The sequence below is a fragment of the Ciconia boyciana genome, chromosome 26, assembly GCF_034638445.1.
Source record: "Ciconia boyciana chromosome 26, ASM3463844v1, whole genome shotgun sequence".
In the NCBI taxonomy this organism is placed as follows: Eukaryota; Metazoa; Chordata; class Aves; order Ciconiiformes; family Ciconiidae; genus Ciconia; species Ciconia boyciana.
In genome coordinates, this window is record NC_132959.1 from 3114783 (window position 1) to 3139318 (window position 24536).

At 70.9% G+C, this 24536-nt stretch overlaps 3 protein-coding genes across 6 annotated transcripts in view; 1 reads left to right on the top strand and 2 right to left on the bottom strand.

Moving 5' to 3' along the window:
- Positions 1-2210, top strand: part of SNX27 (sorting nexin 27) — a 35422-nt gene extending 33212 nt beyond the window's left edge. For both annotated transcript variants that reach the window (XM_072846665.1, XM_072846666.1), the window contains one exon: positions 2-2210. In XM_072846665.1, coding sequence (XP_072702766.1) covers positions 2-49 — 48 coding nt within the window. In that variant the 3' untranslated portion in view covers positions 50-2210. The remainder of the gene's footprint in view (position 1) is intronic.
- A 1440-nt stretch (positions 2211-3650) lies between these two features.
- Positions 3651-13160, bottom strand: LOC140644061 (CUGBP Elav-like family member 3). Its single transcript, XM_072846551.1, is given in 14 exon segments — positions 3651-3724; positions 3829-3961; positions 4651-4794; positions 5176-5271; positions 6159-6204; positions 6207-6223; positions 6286-6435; positions 7029-7167; positions 7851-7994; positions 8299-8378; positions 8759-8887; positions 9251-9299; positions 10833-10915; positions 12635-13160. Coding segments are annotated over 13 exon segments (1350 nt in total). The 5' UTR covers positions 12780-13160; the 3' UTR covers positions 3651-3724; positions 3829-3833.
- A 3406-nt stretch (positions 13161-16566) lies between these two features.
- TDRKH (tudor and KH domain containing) lies at positions 16567-23536 on the bottom strand. 3 transcript variants are annotated; one of them, XR_012039766.1, is made up of 16 exons: positions 23415-23536; positions 22963-23097; positions 22569-22675; positions 22258-22447; positions 21901-22040; positions 21544-21829; positions 21014-21180; positions 20744-20916; positions 20439-20503; positions 20158-20309; positions 19924-20043; positions 19705-19801; positions 17842-18001; positions 17350-17474; positions 16910-16960; positions 16567-16654 (listed from the first exon to the last, which is right to left on the bottom strand). XR_012039766.1 is itself a non-coding variant. In XM_072846900.1 (13 exons), the coding sequence occupies exons 2-13, from the start codon at positions 23084-23086 to the stop codon at positions 19458-19460; spliced, it is 1674 nt and encodes a 557-aa protein (XP_072703001.1). In that variant the 5' UTR covers positions 23087-23097; positions 23415-23536; the 3' UTR covers positions 19235-19457. The 3 variants fall into 3 exon arrangements, 1 of the variants encoding a protein (XP_072703001.1); XM_072846900.1 differs by lacking the exons at positions 16567-16654; positions 16910-16960; positions 17350-17474; positions 17842-18001 and adding an exon at positions 19235-19510; XR_012039767.1 differs by lacking the exons at positions 16567-16654; positions 16910-16960; positions 17350-17474 and having other exon boundaries at positions 17950-18001; positions 19705-20043.
- Between the last annotated feature and the right edge of the window lie 1000 nt (positions 23537-24536).

A 24536-nucleotide genomic window follows, 5' to 3' on the forward strand; every position in this document is an offset into this window, starting at 1 on the left:
GAATATCTTTCAGATGGTCAGGTCACAGCAGAGGGACGTGGCCACTTAGCCCCTCGTCACGGAAGAACGTAACCCCCCCCCAATTAACACTTAAAATTCTGTTATTGTATTAAAGCCCTTAAACTAAATATTATTAATAATAATACCATTTGTGAACTTCATGTTTATGGAATTAAGCAACTAGGATAAATGGCAGGCTCGGCCGAGAAAAGAGGGGAAAACAGTGTTGGATGGCAGAGGAACCGCCCGAGGGTGTTCTGTCTCTTCCTTCCGCTTGGGTCCCGTTCCAGAAGATGGACTGTGCTTTTATTTTTTACAACTGGAACTAGAAGTGTCATCCATTTGCACTGTTCAGACATATATATGTATGTATGTAAAAAAAAAAAAAAGAAAGAACCAACCAACCGCCCCTGAAAAGCTATATATACAAATACCGTGCACGTATATACATATATATATTTCTTTTAAAATTTCATATCGGTGGCAGTACCTTTTTTAAGCTTGCGTTTTTACACGCATCTCTCCTCCCGACCCATCGTGTTTTTTTAAAAACTAACTTTAGAGAAAAAGAAAAAAACAGAAAAAAAGGAAGAAAACAAAAAAAATGAAGCAACGTTACAGGGAAATACCTCTCCTGGCACAAGGACCTCTACGCGTTTACAAGCTCTTGACTTTCTTCTTTTTCCCTGTGTTTCGGTTCGGTTCTGGGTATTTTCACGCAGACTGTGAGCGACCGTGGGGACGTCCGGCTCCGGGAGCCCGGCGGCGCGGCCGGGACGGGATCTGGCGGGTTCCAAGATCCGTCCCCTCGCTCCGGCACCCCGCGGCGGGGAGGCCACCCGCTCCCCTCGCCGCCCCGTGGGCCGGCAGGTCTGGGCGGTGGCCCGAGACCCTCGGGCTTTTCGGAGGAGATCGGAGAGCGCTTCCGAAAACCGGCCGGCTTCAGCCATGGCGGTGAGTGATCTGCCCGCGGCCCGGGTGGCCGAGCAGTGCCGAGGAGGAGAAATGAGGTAGAAAAGCTGCTTTCCCGGCTTTTGGGCAGGTGTGGGGCTGGTTTCTGTGCAGCTCCCCCGGCTCGCCTTGGGTTCGGGGTGGGTTTTGTGATATTTGGGAGGTTCTGGTCCTGCTGCTTCCCCCGCCCCGAGGAGCAAAACACAAACGTGGAGCTCGGGCGAGCACGGGTGAGCATCTCGGCAACGCTCACGGCCCCCCGGGCACCGTGGGTGCGGGAGGGAGGCGATGCCACGTGGCAAAGGCCGTGCGTTGGCGTAGCGCGGCGTTTTCCCCTTTCTGCCCCTGTTTTGGGAAGGGGTTTATCTGCCCCTCGCCGGGCTGGGAGAGCTCGGGAGAAGCCACGCGGCGAGGACGGGTCCGTGATGCCGTGCTGCCGGCCGGGATGCAGCCGGCGGAGGGGGCTCGGTGGGTCCCCGGTGGGAGCCTTTGGCTGCCGTGACCCCGGCTCCGCTCCCTCTCCAGCGCTGCCTGGGGAATTAAGGAAAAAAATGGATTTAAAGCCCCGGCGGGGGAGACGCCGTCCCACCCCTGCCCCGTTCGCCGCGCCGCCGGTGTTCCCAGCCTCCCCCTGGGTTTGGGGTTAAATCCCCGGTCGGCGCGGGGGGATCCTCCCGGTTTCTCGGCTCTCGGGCGGCTTTTGCAGCCGGGGCTGCCAGGAGAGAGCAAAGGCGAGGGCCGTGAGCAGGGAATTAATTAGCCCAGCGCCGGGGTAATTGGATTTGCGCTCGGCCGTGTCTCTCGCCCTCCCCGGGGCCGTTGTCCTCGGGAGCCCTGTGCCGCTGGAGGCCCCGGGGGGCTTGGGAGAGGTGGGGGGACCCCCCCGGCCTCGCCAGCCCCCGGCAAAGCCCCTGTGCCGGGGCTCATCAGTGGCACGAAGGGGCAGGTCTCAGCAATAATCCCACCCGCGACCCTGTTCGAGTTGGAGCCGGTGAAACATGTCCCCCCCCGCCCCGATTTCACTGCCATCCACGTCCTCTTTAATTTATTTGAGAGAACTCTGTCTTTCACTGCAGTATCTCGCGGTTTTTATTTTTGAGTCAGAAATGTGAAGAAAACGACAAAAAAACCCTCAGAAAAAGGAAAGAAAAAAAAAAGCCCCCCCTTTCCCTCCCCCAGCTGCTCCCGGTGTTTCATTCCTCGGTCTCTAACCATGCCGGTTGTTTGGTAAAGTCACTTAGTGTAATTAATTGTAACATATTCTTTTAAATAAATTGATTTATTGATGAAACTACTGGGAACCGTGGCCATGCTCCTTCCCCGCGGGCACTGGGGCTGATCCTGCCCCGCTCCCTCCCGCCCCCCGTGCCGCCGGGGGGGGATTGGGGATGCTTTAGAGTCTCCGTTAAGCTTTATTTTTTTTTTAACTTATTTTATTTAGACAGAAAAAAAAAAAAAAGAGGGAACAAAAAAAGAGAAAAAAATTAAATTATCCAAAGTAACTGCAATAAATAGCAAATAAGTTAAGCGGCGGCGTCTCAACCGCAGACGTCAACTCCCGGGGGGCTGCGTCCCCCCGCACTAACGGCCCCACGCCCCCCACCCCGTCCCACCCCCTAAATCAACTCAGCAGGTACCAAACCCCCCAAAAGGGGGGGAAGAGAGAGAGACCCGGCCCCCGCGCCCCCCAACCCCCTTATTTACAGCGGGGAGCGGCGGGTGTAAACGTGGGGCTGGGGGTGCTGGGGGCACCGTCCCCGTGGGGGCGGCTGCGGGGCTGGACGGCGCCGGGCACGGCACCCTTTTGGCTGGTGGGTGCCCGGCGCACCCCGGTTTTGGCCGCTGTGGGTCCAGGCGGAGCCGCAGGCGTCGTGTCCGCCCGGCGCGTCCCCGCGTCCGTCCAGCTGCCAGCGGCACGTCCCCGCTTCCGCTGCTCGGGGTCCCTGCGGCTCCCGGTGTGCCGCTGCCGGCCGTGCCCATCTCCCAAATTTGGCTGGTTTGTGCCCGGCGCATCCCGGCTTCGGCCGCTCCGTGTCCATCCGGCACCCGGCGCGTCGCCGGCCCAGCCACGTGCAGCACCGGCCACGTCACCGCGTTGGAGCATCCCGGTGTCGGAGCATCCCAATTGCGGCTGCTCCGTGTCCGTACAGCGTCCGGCGCGCCCCGGCCATGGCCGTGCCGTGGGGGTGCAGCCCCCCACCCCGTGCCGGTGCAGCCGCTGGTGCCCGTGGGCGGAGGGGGGTGGGGGGTGGGGGAACTGAGGCAGGTTGGGGTGGGGGGTGAAGCGGGGTGGCAGTGTGTGTTGGGGAGGGGGTCCCGCTGCACCCTGGCACGGCCACCCAGGGGACCTGGGAGGGGTGGCGGTGCCGGGGCCGGTACCCCCAACCGCAGGCGTGTGTCCCCCCCCTCGGCTGGACCCCCCCTCCCCGGCTTGGAGCTGGTTTTGGTCCTGTTTGGTGAGAAAAAAGCTCCAAGCAGGGTCCCCCCGGGGGGGGCAGGGCCCTGTGGGGAGTGGGGGGTCGTGAGGGGGGGGGTGCCCCCCCAGGGCAGATTGGACCCAGATGCTGGGGGGGTGCGGGCACCCAGGGCCCACCCAGCCCTGCCTGGACTGGGCTGGACGAGGGGGTCCGGATCGGTCCTGGAGGGGGGTCCATCCTTCCTGAGCATGTGGGGTCTGTGTTCCCCCCAGCAGGACTGAGCCCCTGCGGGCACCACTGGGGGGCTGCTCTGCAATAGGGGGGCACCCAAGGGTGCTGCTCCAGAGCCTCCGGACCTGGGTCGGGGGGGAGAGAGAGGGGGGGCATTAAGCAAAGCGGGGGGGGCAGGTGGGGCTCCCAGCCAAGGGTGCCCAGGGGTGCGGGGGTGCCGGGGGCTCACCGGGCTCAGTACGGCCGGTTGGCGTCTTTGGGCCTCTTGAGCTGCACCTTGAGGCGCTTCATCCCGATCTGGAAGCCATTCATGGCCTGGATGGCCGCCTGGGCGCTGGCCGGGTTGTCAAAGCTCACGAAGCCTGCGGGGACGGCGGGGACAGCGGGGACGGTGGGGACGGGCATGGCCACAACCCTCCCCTGCCTCTGCCCCACCGCCCTGGGGGGGCTCTGGCAAGGTGGCCCCGTGGCACCTGGGGGCTGGGGTGTCCCTGTGCCCTGGCCATGGTGTCCCTGGCTCTGGTGTCCCTGGCTCTGGTGTCCCTGGCCATGATGTCCCCATGCCCTGGCCATGGTGTCCCTGGCTCTGGTGTCCCTGGCCATGATGTCCCCATGCCCTGGCCATGGTATACCTGACCACGATGTCTCCGTGCCGTGGCCATGGTGTTCCTGGCCATGATATCCCCATCCCGTGGCCATGGTGTCCCTGGCCATGGTGTCCCCATGCCCTGACCATGGGGTCCCTGGCCATGGTGTCCCCAAGCCCTGGCCGTGGTGTCCCTGGCTCTGGTGTCCCTGGCCATGATGTCCCCATGCCTTGGCCATGGTGTCCCTGGCTCTGGTGTCCCTGGCCATGATGTCCCCGTGCCCTGGCCATGGTTTTCCCAGTTGTGGTGTCCCTGGCTGGGATGTCCCCATGCCCTGGCCAAGGTGTCCCCATGCCCTGGCCGTGGTGTCCCTGGCTGGAGTGTCCCCAAATCCTGCCACGCTGTCCTTGTGCCCCAGCTGTGGCGTCCCCCTCCCCGGTGTCCCCAGGCAGCGGTGGCCCTACCGAAGCACTTGCTCTGGTTGGTGGCGCGGTCCACGAAGACCTTGGCAGAGATGACGTTGCCGAAGGGCAGGAACATCTGCAGGATCTCGGCGTCGGCGAACTCCTGGGGCAGGTGGTAGATGAAGATGTTACAGCCCTCGGGGCCTGCGGAGGGAGCGGCGTCACAGCGGGCACGGGGGCACCGGCCCCGCGCCCCCAAACCCGGCCCCATGCGCCCGCCGGCACCCCAAAACCCGGCCCCGTGCACCCATGGGGACCGTGACGCCACCCCACCCCACCCCACCCCCACCCCCCCGGGCACCCTGAAACCCACGTCCCCATGGGCACCTGGAGCCCCAAAACCCCCCTACCCAGTGGGGCACCCCCAAACCCCGCTGGGGGGGGGGCACCCCAAGCACCCCCATGGGGCCCCTCCAGCCCCCCGATGCCCCGGGGCATCCCACCCCCGCAGCGCGGGGCCCCCCAAGCCCAGCACCCCGGGGGGGATCCCTTGGGGGTCCCGGGGGGTCCCCAGGCTGTGCTCACCTTCGCGCTGCTGCTGCTGTGGGGGGCGGGGGGCGAGCAGGGGCCCCGGGGGGGCGAAGGCCGGGCTCACCAGCCCGTAGGCTGCCGGGTAGGCGGCTGCGGGGGCGAGACGGGGTCAGCCTGGCACCGGGGGGGGGACGGGCACCCACCCCCCGGCCCAGCCTTTCCCAGTGCCCCCTCAAAGCCATGCAAAGTCCCCCAGTATCTTCAAATGGCCCCCAGTGCCCCCCAGCACTTCACGGTGCCCCCGAAGCCATGCAGTGCCCCCCAGTGCCCCCCAGCCTTCCAGTGTCCCCCCAGTGTCCCCCTGAGCCCTGAGTGTCCCCCAATGCCATGCAATGGTCCCCACTGCTATCCCAGTGCCCCCAGTACTAATCAATGCCCCTCCAGTGCCCCCCAGTCCTTCCCAGATGCCCCTAATGCGCCCCCAGTGCCTCCCAGGCACCCCCAGTATCCTCCCAGTGCCCCCAGTGCCATGCAATGCCCCTCCAGTGCCTCCCAGTACCCCCAGTGCCCTGCAATGCCCCCAGTCCCCCCTCAGTTCCTCCCAGTACCCACCAGTGCCATGCAATGCCCCTCCAGTGCCTCCCAGTACCCCCCAGTGCCCTGCAATGCCCCCCAGTCCCCCCTCAGTGCCTCCCAGTACCCACCAGTGCCATGCAATGCCCCTTCAGTGCCTCCCAGTACCCACCAGTGCCATGCAATGCACCTCCAGTCCCCCTCAGTGCCTCCCAGTACCCACCAGTGCCATGCAATGCCCCTTCAGTGCCTCCCAGTACCCACCAGTGCCATGCAATGCACCTCCAGTGCCTCCCAGTACCCCCCAGTGCCCTGCAATGCCCCCCCAGTCCCCCCTCAGTGCCTCCCAGTACCCCCAGTGCCATGCAATGCCCCCCGGTGCCTCCCAGTACCCCCCAGTGCCCTGCAATGCTCCCCCCGCTCCCCCCCAGTGCCCCCAGTGCCCCCAGTTCCCTGGGCCAGACCTGTGTAGTGCTGCATGCCGGCGTAGGCTTGCTGCAGGGGGTCCCCGGGGCGGCGGGGCTCTGGGCTGGGGGCAGAGGGGCTGTTAGGGGGTGGGGGGGCAGGGGCGCGGGGGGGGGCGGCGGGCACCTGGGAAGGGGGGGACCCCGCCGGCGTAGACGGCCTCGGGGGCAGGGGGTCCCGCGGGCTGCGCCGGCACCGGGCTGTAGCCGTTGACGCTCAACGGGGCCGCAATGGCGGGCACGGGTGTGGCGGCCATGGCCGGCGGCGTGCTGGTTCCTGCGGGGACACCCGTGTCACCCCCGCGGCGGCACCTCCTCGCCCTCGGTCCCCACGTGCCCCCGTCCCCCTCCACCCAGGTGGCCCCGTCCCCCCGCGTCCCCATCCTCAGGGTCCCTAATCCAGGTGCCTCCAGCCTGTGGTGCCACCTTCACCTTCATCCACAGTGCCACCCTCCCCATGTCCCTGTCCCCGCCCTGGGTGTCCCCATCCCCCGGTGCCCCCGCATCCCCGTCCCTGGTGTCACCATCTCATCTCCCGCTGCCTCCCTGCGTTCCCATGTCCCCGTCTCTTGTCCCCCCCACCTCCCCTTGCTGCCCCTGTGTCCCCCCGTGTCCCCACATCTCTGTTCCATTGCCCCCGTCCTGGTGTCCCCATCCCCAGTGCCACTCTCATGTCCCCATCCTCAGGTTCCCCATCTCCCAGTGCCACCTTGCCATGGCCCCCATCCCTGGACATCCCTGGTGTCCCCCATCTCTGGGTATCCCCCATATCCCATGTCCCCATCCCTGATGTCCTCCATTCCCGGGTGCCCCCATGTCCCGTGTCCCCATCCCCGGTGTCCCTGTCCCCCCGTGCCAGGTGCCACCTACCTGAGGAGGGGGGCAGGGGGGTGGCGATGAGCCCGTTGGGGTTGACTGTGCCCATGTGCTGCATCTGGACGGCCATGGTGGCCATGGGGCTGAGGTAGGCCGAGTGGGCGGCCACCAGGGCCGCCTGCTGCTGCATCAGCTGCGGGGACAGCACCTGGCACCGGGCTCCGGCCACCGGCCACCAGGGTCCCCTCCAGAGCGGTGAACCCACCCCACCGAGGGACAACCTCACGGGTCCCGTGCCCCATTGGCGACCAACGCCCATCAGCCCATCCCGGTAATGGGCTCTGTCATCGCCTGGTGGCTCCCACCCCACCGCCGGGCACCCCAGTGTCACCATCCCGGGCCACAGACATCCGTCATCTCCCCGTGAACGTCACCCCAACACTCATCACCCCAGCGTCCCCAGGCAGGACCATGGAGCTCCATCATCTCCCAGTGGCTGTCACCCCGGTGTCCCACCCTGGGCCATGGGGTCCACCCCAACAGCCATCACCCAATGCCCCTCTCCCGGACCATGGGGGTCCATCATCACCCCATGCCCGTCACCCAACGCCCCTTCCCTGGATTATGGGGCCCATCACCCTCCCGCTACCTGTCACCCCATGGCCCCCGCTCTGGACCTCGGGGTCCATCATCTCCCAGTGTCCGTCACCCCAATACCCATCACCCCGCGTCCACATCCACGACCAAGGAGGTCCATCATCTCCCAGCGTCCATCACCAGACGCTCATCGCCCCAACGATCTCATGCTGGACCGTGGGGGTCCAACACCCCCCCGTGACCATCCTGTCCTCCCCGGGTGCCCCGTGCCCACCCTACCGCCTGCGTGTAGGCGCTGTAGGCCCCAAACTGGAGGGCGATGGGGCTGAACATGCCCAGCTGGCTGGCGACCTGCTGCATCCGCCGCAGGCCCCGCTCCTTCTCCGTGTCCGCAAACTTTACCACCAGGCTGGAGGAGGCACCCTGCCAGGGGACACGGGGACACGGGGACGCGCCGTCACCCGGTGGGTGGCCACCCATGCTGGGCTGCTGGGACCCCCAGGGTGCAACAGGGTGGGGATGACGACGGGGATGATGAGGATGGTAACGGGGGCGATGACAGGGACGATGGTGGGGACGATGAAGGGGCTGATGAGGGGGATGATGATGATGTGGACAGCGGTGGGGACAACGGTGGGGACAGTAGTGAGGGCGATGATGGGGACGATAACGAGGGTGATGATGGGGATGGCGGTGTGCCCGGCGTGCCTGGCGGTGCCCGTCTCACCGGCAGGGTGCGGCTCCCGTGGAGGGCGGCGATGGCGGCCTGGGCCTCCGCGTGGCTCTGGAACTTGACGAAGGCGCAGCCTGGGGACAGCAGCTCAGCGCCGGCCCGGGGACCGGGGGGCACCCACCTCCTCCCCAGGGGCAACCCCCCGCCATGGGGCCCGGGCACCCCCTCCCCCCACCGCGGCACCCAGGGCCCCTGAGCAGGGTGCCCGGGGACGGGGACAAGGGCCACCGTGCGCGGTGCCCTGAGCCCCCTCCGTGTCCCGTGGACCCCCCCATCACACCCCCACCCCACGGCCCCCCTTGAACCCGCTCCAGCCCCCCCCCCCGGACCCTCTTAACCCCATCCCTGCCCCACGCCCCCCGCATCCCCCAGTTCACACCCCTGCCCCACGGATCCCCTCCTCCCCACCCCATGGAGCCCTCGGGGACCCCTGAGGCCCCCCCCAGCCCCCCACCTTTGCTGGTGCCGTCGGGCCCGCGCAGCACCGTGCACTCGTCGATGGTGCCGAAGGGCTCGAACATCTTGCGCACGTCCTCGTCCGCCTGCTGCTTGCTCAGCATCCCCACGAAGAGCTTGCGGTCCTCTGCGGGGACAGGGGGGTGGCACGGGGACACCGGGGTGGGGACCCCCCCACACACTGGGACGGGACCCCCCTGGGGACACCGCGATGGGCTGGGACCCAGGGACGGGGCTATGGGGACGCCGTGATGGGCTGGCACCCCCGGGAACGGGGACCCCCCCCGGGGAATAGGGACATGGTGGGGGGACAGAGGTGGGGACACCCCCCCGGGGACAGCCCCCTGGGATGGGGGACACCCCACTGACACCCGTCCTGGGGATGGGGGTGGCCGTGGGGTGGCCCTGGGGTCTCGGGGGGGCGAGGGGGGCACGGGGGCGGTTTGGGGACACAGGGGTTGGGGACGGGGCCATGGGGGGGGTCCGGTACCTCCTCGGCTCTCACTGTCCGCCGGCTTCACCTGGATGGGCCGGTTCATCTGGGGGGACAGAGGGGGGATGGGGACACAGCCCCCCACCCCCGGGGGGACCCAGGCGTCCCCCCCGGAGATGCACAGATCCAACCCCCCCAGCACCCCAAAGATGCTCCCGTCGCCATGGCAACCCCGACCCTGCATCCCGTTACCCGGCAACGGGTGCCGCGGCGACCGCCATTGGGGGGGGGCGAGGGCCCCAAAGATGCGCTAATGAGCACCCGTTAATTAGGGGGGGGTGAAGCCACCCCCGCCCCCCCGCCCGTAACCCCCAGAGACCGGGGGGCGGGGGGGAGGGCGCAGATGCCCGGTAACCATGGCAACGGCAGAATATGCTCCATGGCAACCGCCTACTCATCCCCAATTTACCCATCCCCGTTGCCCGGCAACGCCGCTGACATCATCAGCGCTCGCTATAAACAATGACGGGGATGGGGAGGGGGGGATGGAGATCGGGGGCCGGGGAAGGGGGACCCCCAGGCCTGCCGTGACCCCGCCCCCCGGGATGGGGCCGTGCCCCGGGGGGATGGGGGGATGGGGGCGATGCGGGGGACGGGGGGATGGGGGCGGTGGCCGTGGCCCACCCCGGGGGGCGGGGGGGGCGGTTTCGGCCCCAGCTGACCCCGCGGGCCCCTTTCCCCGCCGAAAGCGCAGGTGGCCGCGGGCCCCCCGCCCCAGCTGGTGCCGGCGCTGCCCCCGGGGGCTCTAATCCCCCCTAATCCCCCACGGGGCCGGATCAGCCCCGGCCGGGGCGGGGGGGGCGCGGGGGGGGCGCGGCACAAGGCACCCAACACCCCAAATTGCACGGGGACACCCCCCCACCCCACCCCACCCCGCCCCAGCATCGCCCCCGCCCCGAGGCCTGGGGGTCGGGGTCCGGCCCCAGCCCCGGCCCCATCCCGGCACGGCGGGGCAGCTGCCAGGGCGGTGCCGCCCCTAATCCCCCCGCAAATCCCCCGGGATTTACGGCCCTCAAATCCCCGGATTATCCCGGCGAAGCCAAATCCCCCAGGGCCGGCGGGACACGCGTGGCCCGGCCGGGGGGCCACTGACCCCCTGCCCCTGCACCCAGGGACCCCCAAACTGCCCCCCACCCCACCCCACCCCTGGGACCCCCAAACCATCCCCACGAGGCCTCGGCCACCCGGGTCCCCCAGCAACCGCGATGGGGGGGGGGAAATGGGTGCTGGGACCGCCCCCCGCACCCCAGCTGCAATGAGGGGTGGGGGCACCCAGGCGCCTGGGTCCCCCCCCGCCCCAGCTTTGTTAGCTCAGCTGCCCAGTGCCCGCCGCTCGCCTGGCAACGCTTCGTTAGCGCCAGGCCTTCGTTAGCGCCAGGCCTTCGTTAGCGCCAGCCCGTCTCCAGGCGACGTGGCACCCACCCGCTATTTATAACCCCCCAGCAGATGTTCGTGGGGTGCCCCCCCAGGGTGGGGTCCCGGACGCCTGGGTCCTCCCAGGGGTGGGGGATGGGGTCCGGGTGGGGGGGTGTCACGGGTGGGGGTGTCACGGGTGGGGGGTCCCCGCACCCCCACTCACCCCCGGGAGGGTTTTCTGCTCGTGCAGGGCGCTCTGCGCCTTCAGGGCCGACTCGCGGGCGCAGTAGGTCAGGAAGGCGCATCCTGGGGAGAGACGGGACGGGGGCGGCGTGGGGGTGTGGCACCCCCGCGGCCCCGCACCCACAGCCCACGGCCCCATGGAGCACCCAGACCCCCTATAGCACCCCGACCCCCTGTCCCCCTATAGCACCCAGACCCTCTATAGCACCCAGACCCCGTGTCCCCCTATAGCACCCAGACCCCCTGTAGCACCCAGGCCCCGTGTCCCCCTATAGCACCCAGACCCTCTATAGCACCCAGACCCCCTGTAGCACCCAGACCCCGTGTCCCCCTATAGCACCCAGACCCCCTGTAGCACCCAGACCCCCTGTTTCGGGGCGGTGCCACCCCTGGGGACCTTCGGCTGCGCCCCGGGCCCAGGCAGGGGACAAGGACGGGGACAGGTCCCCGAGGTCCCCAGGGCTGCCAGTGCCCCCGTGTCCCCCTCCAGCCCGGGGGGGGTCCCCGGACATCCAGGGGCAGCGGCCCCAACACCCCCCGGTTCCGCCGTCCGGGTGCCCGTCACCCCCGCCTCGGGCCTGCGCTCGCCTCGGCCTCCCCCGCCTGTCCCGGGGCACAGCCGGTGCCGGGGGCTGGGGGCTCCAGGGCCCCCCCGCTGCTGGGGGACGGGGTCAGGCACTGGGGGGTCCCCGCCTTGGACAGCCCCCCGCCGCGGGCAGCACAGCCCTGCCGCCGCCGCACACCCCTGGCCGTTACAGCCCCAGCCATCACCCCCACACACAACCACCGCGCACCCCACAACCACCGCACACCCCCCGGCACCCCCCTCCAGCCGTCACAGCCACGGCCCACACCCGTCACCCAGCACCGCAAACGCAAACACCCACCCACACAACACCCTGTGCCGGCACAGCCGCTCACGGCCACCCCCCCACAGCCGCACAGCCGGGCATCACCCACGCAACACCCCACACCCACGCAACACCTGGACACGACACCCCGCACCCAGCACCCGCACCCACACGGCCTCCGCCAGCACAACAGCCCCAGCACCCACGGCCGCACAACCGCCACCCCACCCTGCACCCTGATACACCCAACAGGGGTTGTACCCGGCGCCTGGGGCTACACCAGCACCCGGGCCTGGGCTGGGGTGCCCGGGGCTGTTCGTGGGGTGTGCCCGGGGCCCGGGGCCTGCGGCTGTAGGTCGGGCTGTGGGTGGTGCTGAGGGCGTCCGGCTGCGTGTGGGGCTGTGCCCGGCATCGGGGGCTGTGCCCGGGGCTGTACCCAGGGCTGTTCCCGGTGCCTGGGGCTGTACCCGGGGCTGTGCCCGGTAGCCAGGGCTGTACCCGGGGCTGTGCCCGGGGCTGTTGCTGGTGCCCGGGGCTGTGCCCGGCAGCCAGGGCTGTACCCGGTAGCCAGGGCTGTTTGTGGGGCTGTTCCCGGTAGCCAGGGCTGTACCCGGAGCTGTGCCCGGTAGCCAGGGCTGTCTGTGGGGCTGTTCCCGGTAGCCAGGGCTGTACCCGGAGCTGTGCCCGGTAGCCAGGGCTGTCTGTGGGGCTGTTCCCGGTAGCCAGGGCTGTCTGTGGGGCTGTTCCCGGTAGCCAGGGCTGTACCCGGAGCTGTGCCCGGTAGCCAGGGCTGTCTGTGGGGCTGTTCCCGGTGCCCGGGGCCGTGCCCGGGGCCGTTCCCAGCGCCAGGGCTGTTCCCGGGGCCTGCGGCCGTACCCGGCTCCCGCTCCCCGGGGCCGCGCGGTGCCGGTGCCGGTGCCCCGGGCCGTACCTTTGTGCATGCCGGTGTACTTGTCCTTGATGACGGTGAGCTCGTAGATCTTCCCGAACTGCTCGAAGATGGGCTTCAGGTCCTTCTCCTCCAGGTGCCGCGGGATCTGCCCCACGAAGAGTTTGATGGCGTCGGGCTCCTTCATGGGGCCGCCGGGGGGGGGCCGGGCCCCGGGGCCGCTCCCGGCGCTCGGCGCGGCTCCCGGTATCGCCGCGGTGCGGTCGCCGGCGCCGCTCCCACCGCCCGGGCTCGGCTGCCGGAGCGGCTGCCGGTTGCGGCTGCCGGTGCCCGGTGCCCGGCGCCCGGCGCCCGGTGCCCGGTACCCGGTGCCCGGTGCCGGCCCGGCCGCGGCGCACACAAAGGACGAGGCGGCCCCGGGGCTCGGCTCGGCTCCGGGGACGGGGCGCGGCGGGGCGGGGGCAGCTCTGCCCGGGGGGCGGCGCTCCCGGTCGGTCCCGGCGGTTTCCCGACGGGGCCTCCCGTGCGGCGGCCCCCAGATCCCGGCGGCTGCCGTCAGCGCCCGGCCCGCCGGTACCGCCCGCTCGCCGCTCCCGGTGCCCCCGGGGGGTGGGGGCGGGGGCCCGACCCCGGTACCGGGGGGATGGGGGGGGGGGTCAGCGCCCGGCCCGGCCCATGGCGGCCGCACCGGCCGCGCTGCCCGAGAGCCCCGGCGGCGGCGGAGCCCCGCGCCCGCTGCGCCCCGGCCCCGCCACCGGCACCGGCCCCGCTCGCCGCTTTTCTTCCCCGGCCGGGGCCGCCCCGCCCCGCCCGGCGCTGATGTCAGAGCGGGACCGGGCACCGGGACCGGGCACCGGCAACCGGACGACGGCAACCGGGCACCGGCACCAACACCGGGACCTGGGGAGCGGGACCGGCTACCGGGCACTGGGTAGCGGCAACCGGCTACCGGCACCGCCTCGCCCCGGGGCTCCGCCGCGGCGGCCGCCGGGGCTGGGCGGGGGTTGCACGGGTGCGTGTGCGTGGGTGTGTGTGTGTGTGTGCGCGTGTGCACGGCGGGCGCGCTCACGCGTGTGCGGACGGGCCGGCCGTGTGCGCACGCGTGTGCACACGCGGGGGGCGCGCGCAGCCCGGGTGGGTGTTCGCGCGTGCACACGCAGGGCCGTGCGCGCACACGCGGGGCGATGGCGATGGCGGTGATGGCGATGGGGGGGTGCGGTGTGGGGGGTCAGTCCGTGTGTCCGTCCCCGCGTGTCCCCGTGTCCGGCCCGCGGCGCCCGCCCGGCGCTGTCCCCGGTGCTGAGCGCCAGGAGCCGCCGGGGCGGGGCGGGGCGGCGGCCACGGCCCCACGGCCGCGGGGTGCACCGGGGACACAGCCCCGCCCCCCGGGACACAGCCCCGCACCCCCGTGTCACCCCCGCACACGTGACACCCCCCCGTGTCACCCGCGCGCCCCCCCCCCCGTTGCCATGGCGACGGGCCGCTCCGGGCGCAGCCAAGATGGCGTCGCCGCAACCGCCGCCGCGTCCCCACCAGGTGCCCGTGGGGACCGTGGGGTGGGGGGGGCACCGCGAGTCGCACCCACGGGGGTCCCGCCCCCCCCCCCGGACACGGCCCCACGCGGCCGGGTGTGAGCACAGCCGGTGCGGGGCCGGCGGCACCCCCACGGCCCGGTGCAGCAGGGCGGGGTCCCGCGTGGGCTGACCCACGGGTGACGGCTCTCCCCCCACAGCCCACGCTCCGCCTGAGCAGCGAGAGGTACCTGCGGGCCCACCCGGCGGTCAGGCTGCTGCTGCGGGGCTTCCTCAGGTGGGACACGGACCCCCCCCGTGCCTCAGTTTCCCCGTTCCCCCCTCCCCCTCCAGGAATTGCCCAAAACGACCCGGATTGGTGCAACAGCAAAATCCCCATTTTCCAGCGCGGGGGGGCCCCGGCAAAGGGCCCCTTCCCCCACCCCCCGCGCCCCCGACCCCTGCCCCCTTCCAGGGAGCTGCTGCTCCGGCGACCGGCCGACGTCCTGGAGTTCGCCGCAGGTGAGGGGGGGTCGGGGGGGGACACACAGCGGGGTCCCCCCGCAGCCCCGGGGGGACACGGGGAGGGGGCAGCGGGGGGGTCCCGGCCTCCCGCTCACCCCCCCCGCCCCCCCCCAGGGTACTTCACCCAGCCGGAGCTGCCGGGCCGGATCCAGGAGGAGCTGGGGAGGGGGGAGCGGCGGGGGGGCCGGGGCCCCGCTCCAGCGGCAGGCGGTGAGACCCCGCGTCCTGCGGCGTCGCCGTCCCGGGGCGGGGGGAGGCTGCACCGGGGGGTGTACGGGGAGTCCCCGGGGGGCTGGGCCCCCCCACTGTCGTGTGTGTGTGCGTCCCCCCCAGGAGCAGACCCCCACCACGCTCCAAGCCACGCCGAGCCCTTTATTTGGTGACAGACCAGCCCCGGGGGGAACCGCCCCCCCCCCCACTCCGTTCCCCCAGCGCCTACCGGTACCAAACCGGCGCCGGGCACGCAGCGGGGTCCCGGGGGAGGCCGGGGGTCCCGGGGGGCTGGCGGGGGCCCCCCCCGGCTCAGAGGAGCGCCTCCCTCCGTGCCGCCAGCTGGGCCTGCTGCTGGGCCAGCCAGTGCTTGTAGCGCTTGGTCTTGGGCCGCAGGAACTTCACCACGGACATGGGCACCCGGACGGTCTCCAGGCCGTTCACCTGCGGCACGGGAGGGGGGGGGTCAGGGCTGGGGAACCCCCCCCGTGTCCCCCCCCGCGTCACCCCGCGCTCCCCAGGGAGGGGGGAGCGGCCGCTGGGCTCCGGCGTGCGGCTGCTCTCGCTTCTCTCCCCCGTCCCGCGCCCACGGTCGCTCCAGCCCAAACCCCGGCGGGACGCGAGCTCGGGTAGGAGCAGGGGGAAGCGGGGAGGGAAGCGGGGAGGGAAGCGGGGAGGGAAGCGGGGAGGGAAGCGGGGACCCTCGCCCCTTCCCCAGCCGCTGCGGGAATTCGGCACAGCGAAGGAAGCGGAAGCCTCTGCCAAGGAGCCTGGCGGTGATGACACGGATTCGGAGCGGCGGGAGGCGGTTTCGGAGCCGGCTCCGCTCCCCGGAGGGGCCGGGAAGGACAAAAGATGAATGGCGGCGGGCGAGGAGACGCTCTCGTCTATCTAGGTCGCGGGGATGGGGTTTTCTGTTGGTTTGGTGGGTTTTTTTTAAATAAAGCATTTCCACTCCTCACACCCCACCCTGTGCCAGAGAACAGGCACCGCCGGCTCGGCTCTGCGTTTCTGTGGTGTGGGCACGTGGGCAGGACCGCTGGCGTCGGACCCCCGTGGGACGTGGGGACAAGTCGCGCGGGGCGGAGAGGTGCGGAGAAGGGAAACTGAGGCACGGGGGGGGGGCTGTGCTCGCAGAGCTGGGGGAGGGGGCGGGGAGGTGGGGACCGGAGGGGGACCGCTCGCTCACCGTCACGTCGCACCAGTACTCGCCCCACCTGGTGATGGGCTCCTCCGGCAGCTTCAGCGCGTGGGGAGGCACAAAAACCCGCAGCTGAGGAAGAAAACGAGAGCCGGGAGTGAAGGCAGGGAGCGGGGGCAGCCCGCAGCGAGCCCCCGATTCCCCAGCCCCTTAGCGGGCCCCCCGGCACGGCGAGGGCAGAGCTGCCGGGCCCCACGGTGCCCGCGGGGGCTCCCCGGCTCCTGCCGTGCCGCGGGAGGGAATTACCGTCTTCCTTTCTTAATCCCTTTGAGGTCTTAAGCCCTCTGCTGAGCCGCTCTCGGCACACGCCTCGGCTGAGCCCCAAACCAGCCACGGACGCGCCGCTGGCTCCTCAAACCCCAGCTAAACCCCTTCGGCGACACCTCCCCGCGGATTCGGGCTCCCACGACCGACCCCCGCAGCTCCGCTCCCACACAGGAGCTCCCGGCACCAGCAAAGAGCTCCCATCCGGCGCGGAGCCGGCTCCGGGCAACGCCGGCAAGAACCGCTCACGTTTTTGAGGAAGTGGCGAGCGACGATTTCGTTGTTCAGCTCCCACTTGACGTTGTTTTTCATGCCCACCTCGAGGCGGCTGCTTTTGAGGAACTTGATGGTCTGTGAAGGCGGGAAGGAAGGTGTCGGGGAGCTCCCGAGGGGCTCGGGCAGGCGAGCAGGGGGGTGCTGGGGGTACGGGGCTGCCCCAGCCCCCAGCCCAGCACCGGGAAGCACGCGCACGTGCACGCAGCTGCCTGCCCGAGCCGCAGCCGCAGGGAGAGGGCTGCCGGCGCCCCGCCAAGAGGCTCCGGGATTTTCCGGGACTCATGGATTTCTCTGGAACAACTTTAGACTTGGTGGTGCCCCGCCGCTCACCTTCTCCCCGGTCTGGGTTTGGAGCACCTCCAGCTTCCCTTCTTGGCGCAGCTGCAAGGAAAAGAGGATCGGGGAGAATAAATGAAAGGAAAGCTCGGCAACGCCGCGTGCCGGGCAGCCTGCCGGCACGCTGCTGGGGGAAAAGGCAGCTCGGCAGAGGCCCGGAGGGCTTCCCGTCATCACAAACCCTTCGGTGCTCTGCGAAGGAATTTATTAGCGAGCGGGGCTCATTGTGGGACCGTATTTCTAAGGCGATCAGCAGATCTCACCCCACAAAACCACAAACACGTGGGTGGAGGGAGACAGGGACAATCCCGAAGAGCAACCGACCCTTTTAAAGCGCAATCTCCGCTCCTTCTTTAAGATCTCCTGATGTCAGAGTGTGGACAGGCTAAAAACGCCCCGGCCGGGCTCGGAGAGTCCCCTTCGTGCCGACTCACCTTCTTCTCCTCCTCAAACATCTTTCTGTTCTCCGGCGATGCATAGACAGCCAGCCCCTGGGGCAGGAGCTTGTTACGACCCACGAATTTCTTCACGCTGACTATGTCTCCCCGGTTCCCCAAATCTGCGAGGAGAGGGGCGAGAGGAGAGGTGACGTTAGCGAGGAGCGTGCTGGAGAAGCGCCAACCCCGCAGCCCCCACGGCAGCTTCGAGGCTCCATCTGATGGAGATTAAAAAAAAAAAAAGACCCAAAATACCACAAAATTATTGGGTTCAGGGTTCTGCAACCCTAAATAATCACCGCGCAGCCCGAGGGATGAATCCCTGCCGCCACCGGATCACCGGAAATGGGATCTAACGGGGGGGATCCTGCCTCTCCCCGACACGGGCGAGGGCAAAACTGGACAGAAACCGCATTAACTCCTGCGAGCGGTGCCCAGCTGGGCCCAGCCCTGGCGCAGGGGGGCAAACGCCCGGCAGAGGGAACGTACTCTCTACCGACTGGGTGAGGATGAGCTCCAGCTCCTTCTTGGGCAGGTGCTTGGTGTCCTCCAGCAGTCTGTAGATGCGGTGCCGCCGGGGGTGCAGGCGGGGCTGCCGCCCCTCTTTGCTGAGCGGGACCTGCCACCACCGCTCCACCACCACCGTCCCCTGGCCCGGGAGGGAGCAGTGAGCCCGAAGCCGAGCGACCCGCGAGCTTCCCTGCGGGAAATCCGGCTCCGTCCCGGGGAGGAGCGACCGAGGCGACAGGAAACCTCCCCCCCCCCCCGCAGGAGTCACCCGTCACCCCAGCTCTCCCCCGCCGACAAGAGCCGCCTCTGCCCCGGGGACAAGGTGGCTGCGCCCCCGGGTGACCCCCCACCCCCCCCGCGCTTTACTGAGCGCTCCCTATGCTATGGGGTATACACCCCCTACCTCCCCACAGCCCAGGTGCCCCCAACGCCCCTAAGCAGACCCCCTGCACGCTCCCCCAGCCCCTCCCCGGCTCCCCTCACGGACACCCCCTGTCCCTCCCCCAGGTACCCAGGCGGCCCCGGCAACCCCCTCGCGGAAGCCCCCGGCAGGCCCGGTGCCGCCCCCGGCCCTCACCCGGCTGTGGCTGAGGCTCAGGGCCCGGCTCGCCGCCCGCGCCAGGAGGCCGCAGCCCCCCGCCGCCCCCCGGCCCAGCATGGCCGCCCCCGCCGGGCTGCCCACCGCGCCTGCGCAGAAGGACGCCGCCGGGCCTGCCAGTTGCGCGCCTGCGCAGTAGCGTCCCGCCGGGGCCCGAGGACCCGACCGGGGGCTGCCCGCCGCGCGCCTGCGCCCAGTGCGCCCCGTTGGGAGCCCGGTACCCGCAGCTGCCCCCGGTCCCCGGTACCCCCAGCTGCCCCCCGGTACCCGCAGCTGCCCCCGGTCCCCGGTACCCGCAGCTGCCCCCCGGTACCCGGTACCCGCAGCTGCCCCCCGGTACCCGGTGCCCGCAGCTGCCCCCCGGTACCCCCAGATGCTCCCCGGTACCCCCAGCTGCCCCCCGGTACCCCCAGCTGCCCCCGGTACCCCCAGATGCTCCCCGGTACCCCCAGCTGTCCCCCGGTACCCGCAGCTGCCCCCGGTACCCGGTACCCCAGATGCCCCCGGTACCCCAGCTGCCCCCGGTACCCGGTACCCCAGCCGCCCCCTGGTACCTGCAACCGCCGGTACCCGGTACCCCCAGCTGCCCGGTACCCGCAGCCGCCCCCGTACCCCCGGCCCCCGTGGTGGCCCCAGCCCCCGTTCCCCGCCTGTGTACCCCAGCATGGCACCTCCTGCTTTCCCCCGAAACGAGGGACCCTCGGCCCCCCGCCCCAAACCGGGGCTCCCCGGCCCCAGCTCACCCCCGGCACCCCCCCCGCCCCGGGAGCAAACCGGGGCTCCGGCCCCGTTCCGGCGGGAGCTGCGGGAGGTTCCCTTTTATTGCAGGCGGACAGGAGCAGCGCCCGACAACGCGACCGGCGCCGCGGGGACGGGGCCGGTAACGGCGGGACGGGGCACCACCGGCCCTCGGCCCCCTCGCTGCCCTCCCGGGGGTCTCCGCAGGGAGGGTCCCGCCGGCCGGCGCCCTCCCGGCCTCCTCCCGCGGGCGGGGCCGTCACCGGGAGCTCCTCGCCGCCGCCGCGTCCTCGCCGCTGCCCGAGGCGCCGTCTGCGGGGAGCGGGGCGGGGGGGAGCCCCGGGCGGGGGGGAGCCCCGGGGGGGGAACGCCGCCCGCCCCGGGGAGCGTCACGGCCCCGCACCGCGACGCGCCAAACCGATGCCAGAGCCCGGATCACGCGGTACCGGTGGCACCGGGCGCGTCGCCGCCCGGCATCGCCCCCGGCGCGAGGGGGCCGGGCTCACCCGAAAGGCTGGCGCAGGAGAGGGGCAGGGGGCTCTGGCCGGGCCTTCGCCGGGGCTCCGAGGAGCGGCTCTCGGGGCAGGCACAGGCGTCGCTCTCCTGCGCCGGGAAGAGCCGGCTCAGCCGGAGCGGAGGGCACCGGCCTGGGGAAGACGCGCGGGCCCGGGGCCGGCTCCCGCCGGGGAAGGGAAGCCGCCCTCTCCGCTCCCCCGCCTGCTCACCGGCGTCTCCGCCGCGGCCTCCTGCGCCGGAGGCGGGGGACCGTCCCCCGCCGCCTCGTCCTCTTGGGGACAGGGGACGGCGTAGCCCAGCCGCACCAGCTCCGCGCCGACGTCCAGGCTCTGCGCCGAAACGAGACGGGGCTGGAGAGGCGGCGGCTCGGGAGAGCGGGACGGGGGGGGGAAAAGCGCCGAGGAGGGGGGGTCAGGGCGCGTTTGAAGGGCGGCGGGGCTCACCTCGCCGCGGTGGACGCCGTAGAGCCTGACGTTGGGCCGGGGGCAGAGCCCCGACTGGACGTAACTGGAAATTTTCGCCACCAGAGGTTTCCACATGGCGCAGTGGGTGAGCCGGTCGAACTCGTCCAGGGCCGCCTCTTGCCACTCGGCCCCTGCGGGAGAGGATGGAGGGGGCAAGCGGAGCCCAGCTCAGAAGCGGACGGCGCCGGACGGCGGCCGCGGGGAAGGGACGCGGCCAAATCCAGCCCCCGCCGGCCGCCCGGGGCTCCTTCCCCGCTCACCGGCTGGCACGATCCCGGCCAGGCTGCACTCGATGGCCTGGAAGGGCAGGCTCAGGAAGTCGCTCCTGGCAGGGAGAGAAAGCCGCCGTGACACCGCGCCGCCGGCGAGGACAGCCCGCCTCGGCCGCGATCCCGGCTCCCCGGGGATTTCCGCGGCTCTTCACGCCGCAACCGCGACACCGAATTCCTCCGGCGATGCGGCCGCCGGCTCCCCCCAGGCCGCGCTGCAGGCTTCCCCGGGGACGTTAAACCGCGGCCCCCGCCGTCCCCCCTCAGCTCTTCCCCAGGCGACACCCCGCGCTCACCGCAGGGCTCGCAGCGCCTCGCGGGGGGCCTCCCCGTTGTCCCCAAAATCCACGTAGTAAAGGTCAAAGTTGCCGTTCTCCAGGGTGCCCAGGACGCGGGCTCGGTACCAGTCGCTGCCGTCCACGTAGGGAGCGGCCACGATGTCCCCCGCTTGGACGGTTGAGAGCTCTGCCTGGGGGGGGGACAGGGCGGGTGACGTCCCTGGGACGGGCGAGGGGACCCGCCGCGGGGGGACGGGACGCGAGGCCGGCACCCCGCGGGGGTCTCACCGCGCGGCCGCTGCTCTGGTAGTACTGCCGCATCTCGGTGGTCAGCTTGTCCAGCTGCAGGCTGCGGTGGCCGATGATCTGGATCCAGAAGTGGTTGGGGTTTTCCGCGGCCGAGACGTAAACTTCCAGGTGCTCGTCGGCGTGGAAGCTGAAATCGGGGCTGGGAACTACGGGAAGAGGCGCGGGGAGCCCCGGTGAGAGCCGGACCGGGCGGCCGAGGGGAGCCCCGGCCTCCCGCAGAGATGGGGAGAAGCCGGCCCACGGACCCCGCTGGCAGAGACACGTCTCAGACCTTCTGCGGGACAAACGGCGCCGGCAAGAGCCCGGCGGGCGGCTGAGCCGTCCTGCCCGGCCTTGGCTCCCACCACGTCGACACCCGGAGCAGGGCGGGAGGGAGCGAGTCCAGGGGACGACGCCACGGGCAACCCGGTGTGAGCCGGCGCCGTTAGAACGGCTCCCAACGCTCCGCAGGTCCGTAAGGAACCCGAGCGAGTACGCTCCCCCAGCGACGACACAAACCCTTCTCTTACCCTCAAATTTCGGCACTGCCGCGTCGGGCCCTGCCGCCGGCTCCTCCAGCTCCTCGCTCTCATCCTCCAGCTCCTCCGCCTCCTCAAAGGGAGCCTGGCCCCGGAGCGAGCCTTCACCCCAGGACGAGCCCCCGTCCTCTTCCCTGCGCTCCGGCACCCCATCGGGGAGTGGCTCCTGCTCCCACCGGCTGCCCGGGGGCTGCTTGCGCTGGCACCGCGTCGCCGTCGACTGGGCCAGCTCCTTCCGGAAGGCGTCGTCTTCCATCAGCTTCTCCATGATGAGTTTCTTGGGGGGAAAGAGCAGAGGGTTGGGCTGGGGGGCCGAGCCGTCCCCCAGCCCCCCGGCCTCCCGCTCACCTTGGCGGCCGCCACCTCCTGCCGCGTCCCCGAGAGCTGGATGACCCTGATGGGGGCCAGGCCGGCGTCGGCCTCGCGCTCGCAGAGCACTTTGGCCCCCGAGCTGCGGCAGATGCCCCGCACCGTCTCGCCGCCCCGGCCTGCGGGAGACAGGGAAAGCCCCGGGGAAACCGAGGCAGAGCGGGCTCAGAGCCTGCAGGAAACCGGAGCGGCTCTCCTGCCCCGGCACGCTCACGCCGTCGGGGCTTTTCGCAGCAATTGTGCCACCGCAGACGCCGAGCCGGTAAATTTGAGACAACTCCCACCGTCCCCTGCCTCCCTGGGTGGGTGGAAGGGCCCCGGGGGGAGCGGAGGTACCGATAATCCTGCCGACGGCTCTCTGGGGCACGCAGAGCTGCTCCGACACCAGGGCACTCTCCATCACGATCTGGTGGACGGCGGCTTTCGCCCGGCAGACTTGGCTGGGGGAGCCCGAGATCAGCAGCGCCGCCTCCTCGCCCTCGTCCTCTCCCTCCACGTCGATGCGAGCTCCCGTCTCTTGGCTTAGCTGTGGGCACAGGGCGGGGGGACCAGTCCCTGGCTGCCATTTACGGGGGGCTCCCAGTAAACGTCCCGCAGGGGCGACTTGGCCCTTTCCCGTCACCCCGCGACCCTCTGGCATCGCTTACCTTCTTGATGGTGGCTCCCTTCCGGCCGATGATGGATTTCACGGCCGCCCGGGGCACTCGCATCTCGATTTCCAGCTCCTCGTCTCCCACGAAGGTCAGCCGCTCCTCTGAGGGCAGAGCGACGGCAGGGGGTCCCCACAGCCACGTCCATCCGCGCAGGGAGAGGGAAACCCCCGGGGGGTTACAAACAGCACAAGGGAAATTCAAAGCGGGCAAAGCTACTCCCCGTCCCCAGGGAGGGGGCCCACAGCAGCTCCAAAAGCCCCAGGGGCATTCGCCTCAGCTCATTTGGGGAAGGCGAGGGGAGGTCGGGGTACGGGGGAGGCAGCTGAACGCTCATGCCCGCGCGTGGGAGGGGTGGGAAGGACACGGGGGGGGGGGCTGCGACACCCACCTCGGCTCTCCCGGTACCTGCGGTACAGGATGTAGAAGACGGCAGCGCCGGCCGGGATCCCCAGGACCACGGCGGCTTTCTGCAGGGTCGTCAGGCTGTTCCAGTAACCCCGCTCCGCCGCCATCCTCCCCGTGCCTGAGGAAAGAGAGGTCTCACCGGGAGCCTCTCCCCAGCCAGGCCGCTGTGTGGGAGGGGGGCCCAGGCCGAGCCCCCCCCCCCCGCACCGAGGCACCCTCCGCCGCCTCCCCTCGGCTCCCTCCCACCCGCCCGCCCGCACACGCGCTGCGGGGGGCTCGGCCACCCGCGGAGCAGGCGCTCAGGCCTGAGCCCGCCTCAGCCCCGGTCCCGCCGGAACAGGCCGCGGCTCCCGGCGCCCCGGGAGAGGAACCGCCGCAGCGGGTGGGCGCCGACCCCCGCGGTCCCGCCGCCTACCCGGGACGGCCTCAAGCTACCTGGGGAGGCCGGCCCCGGCGGGGCGGCCCCCGGGCACCAGCTCCGACCGGGACCCCGGGCCCGGCTTCGCCCCGGTCCCCCCGCGCCCTCCGCCCCTCGAGCCGCCGCCGCCTCACGCGCCCGGCCGCCACTAGCCCCGCCCCCTCCCGCCGCGCTCCAATCATAGCGCCGCTCCTCCCCGCCCCACCAATCACCGCCAAAGGGGCGGCGGCCAATCCCCGGACGGCCTCCCACAGGAGGGGGAGGGAGTAGAGCGGCGAGAGGGCGGGGCACAGCACTAGCCTGGGAATAAAGCGGCCAATCCGCCCCGCGCAGTGGCCGGCTGAGCCAATCAGCGAGCAGCAGCGGGGGCTCGGACCCGCCCTGAGCTGTGAGTGACGGGCGGGGGGTCCCGTAGAGCGGGGGGGGGGGCCCTCTGCCCCATCCCACAATGCCCCATCCCACAATGCCCCGCGCGGCGTGGCCGTGGGGTCCCGGGAGGCGGGGCGGGGCTCGCGCCGTGTCCGCCGCGGCCGGTGTCACCGGTGCCACCCCCTGTCCCCCCCTGCCCCCCCCGCGCCGCCGTTCCCCCCGTGACGGAGCCCACGGACGCGCCGTCCCCCAAAATGCCTTTATTCCACCTCGGTACAGCCGCGGCCCCGGCCGGGCCCCCCCGTCGCCCACCCCCCGTCACCCCGCCGGGCCGCCCGTGGCGGGGGGAGACCCACGCGTGTCTGCACACGCGGGCGCCGGTGGCCGTGGGAGAGCCCGGGGGTGCGTGTGCCCGTCCCGGGCGGGGCCGAGCACCCACCGCGGCCCCGGGGAGCCCGAGCTGCTCTGCGGGGTGGGGGCACCCCGGGCGGTGGGGCACCCGTGGGGGAGGGGTCGCCCCAGGGGAGGAGGCGCCCCCAGACGAAGGAGCACCCCCGGGTGACGGGGCACCCACAGGTGCCGGGGCCTCGCCGGGCGACGGAGCCTCCTCGGGTGACGGAGCCCCTCTGGGTGACGGAGCGTTGCTGGTGACAAAGCCCCACCGGGTGACAGACGATCGCCGGGTGACGAAGCCCTGCCGGGTGACAGACCATCACCAGGCGATGGATCCTCCTCGGGTGACAGGCCATCGCCGGGTGACAGACCAGCAC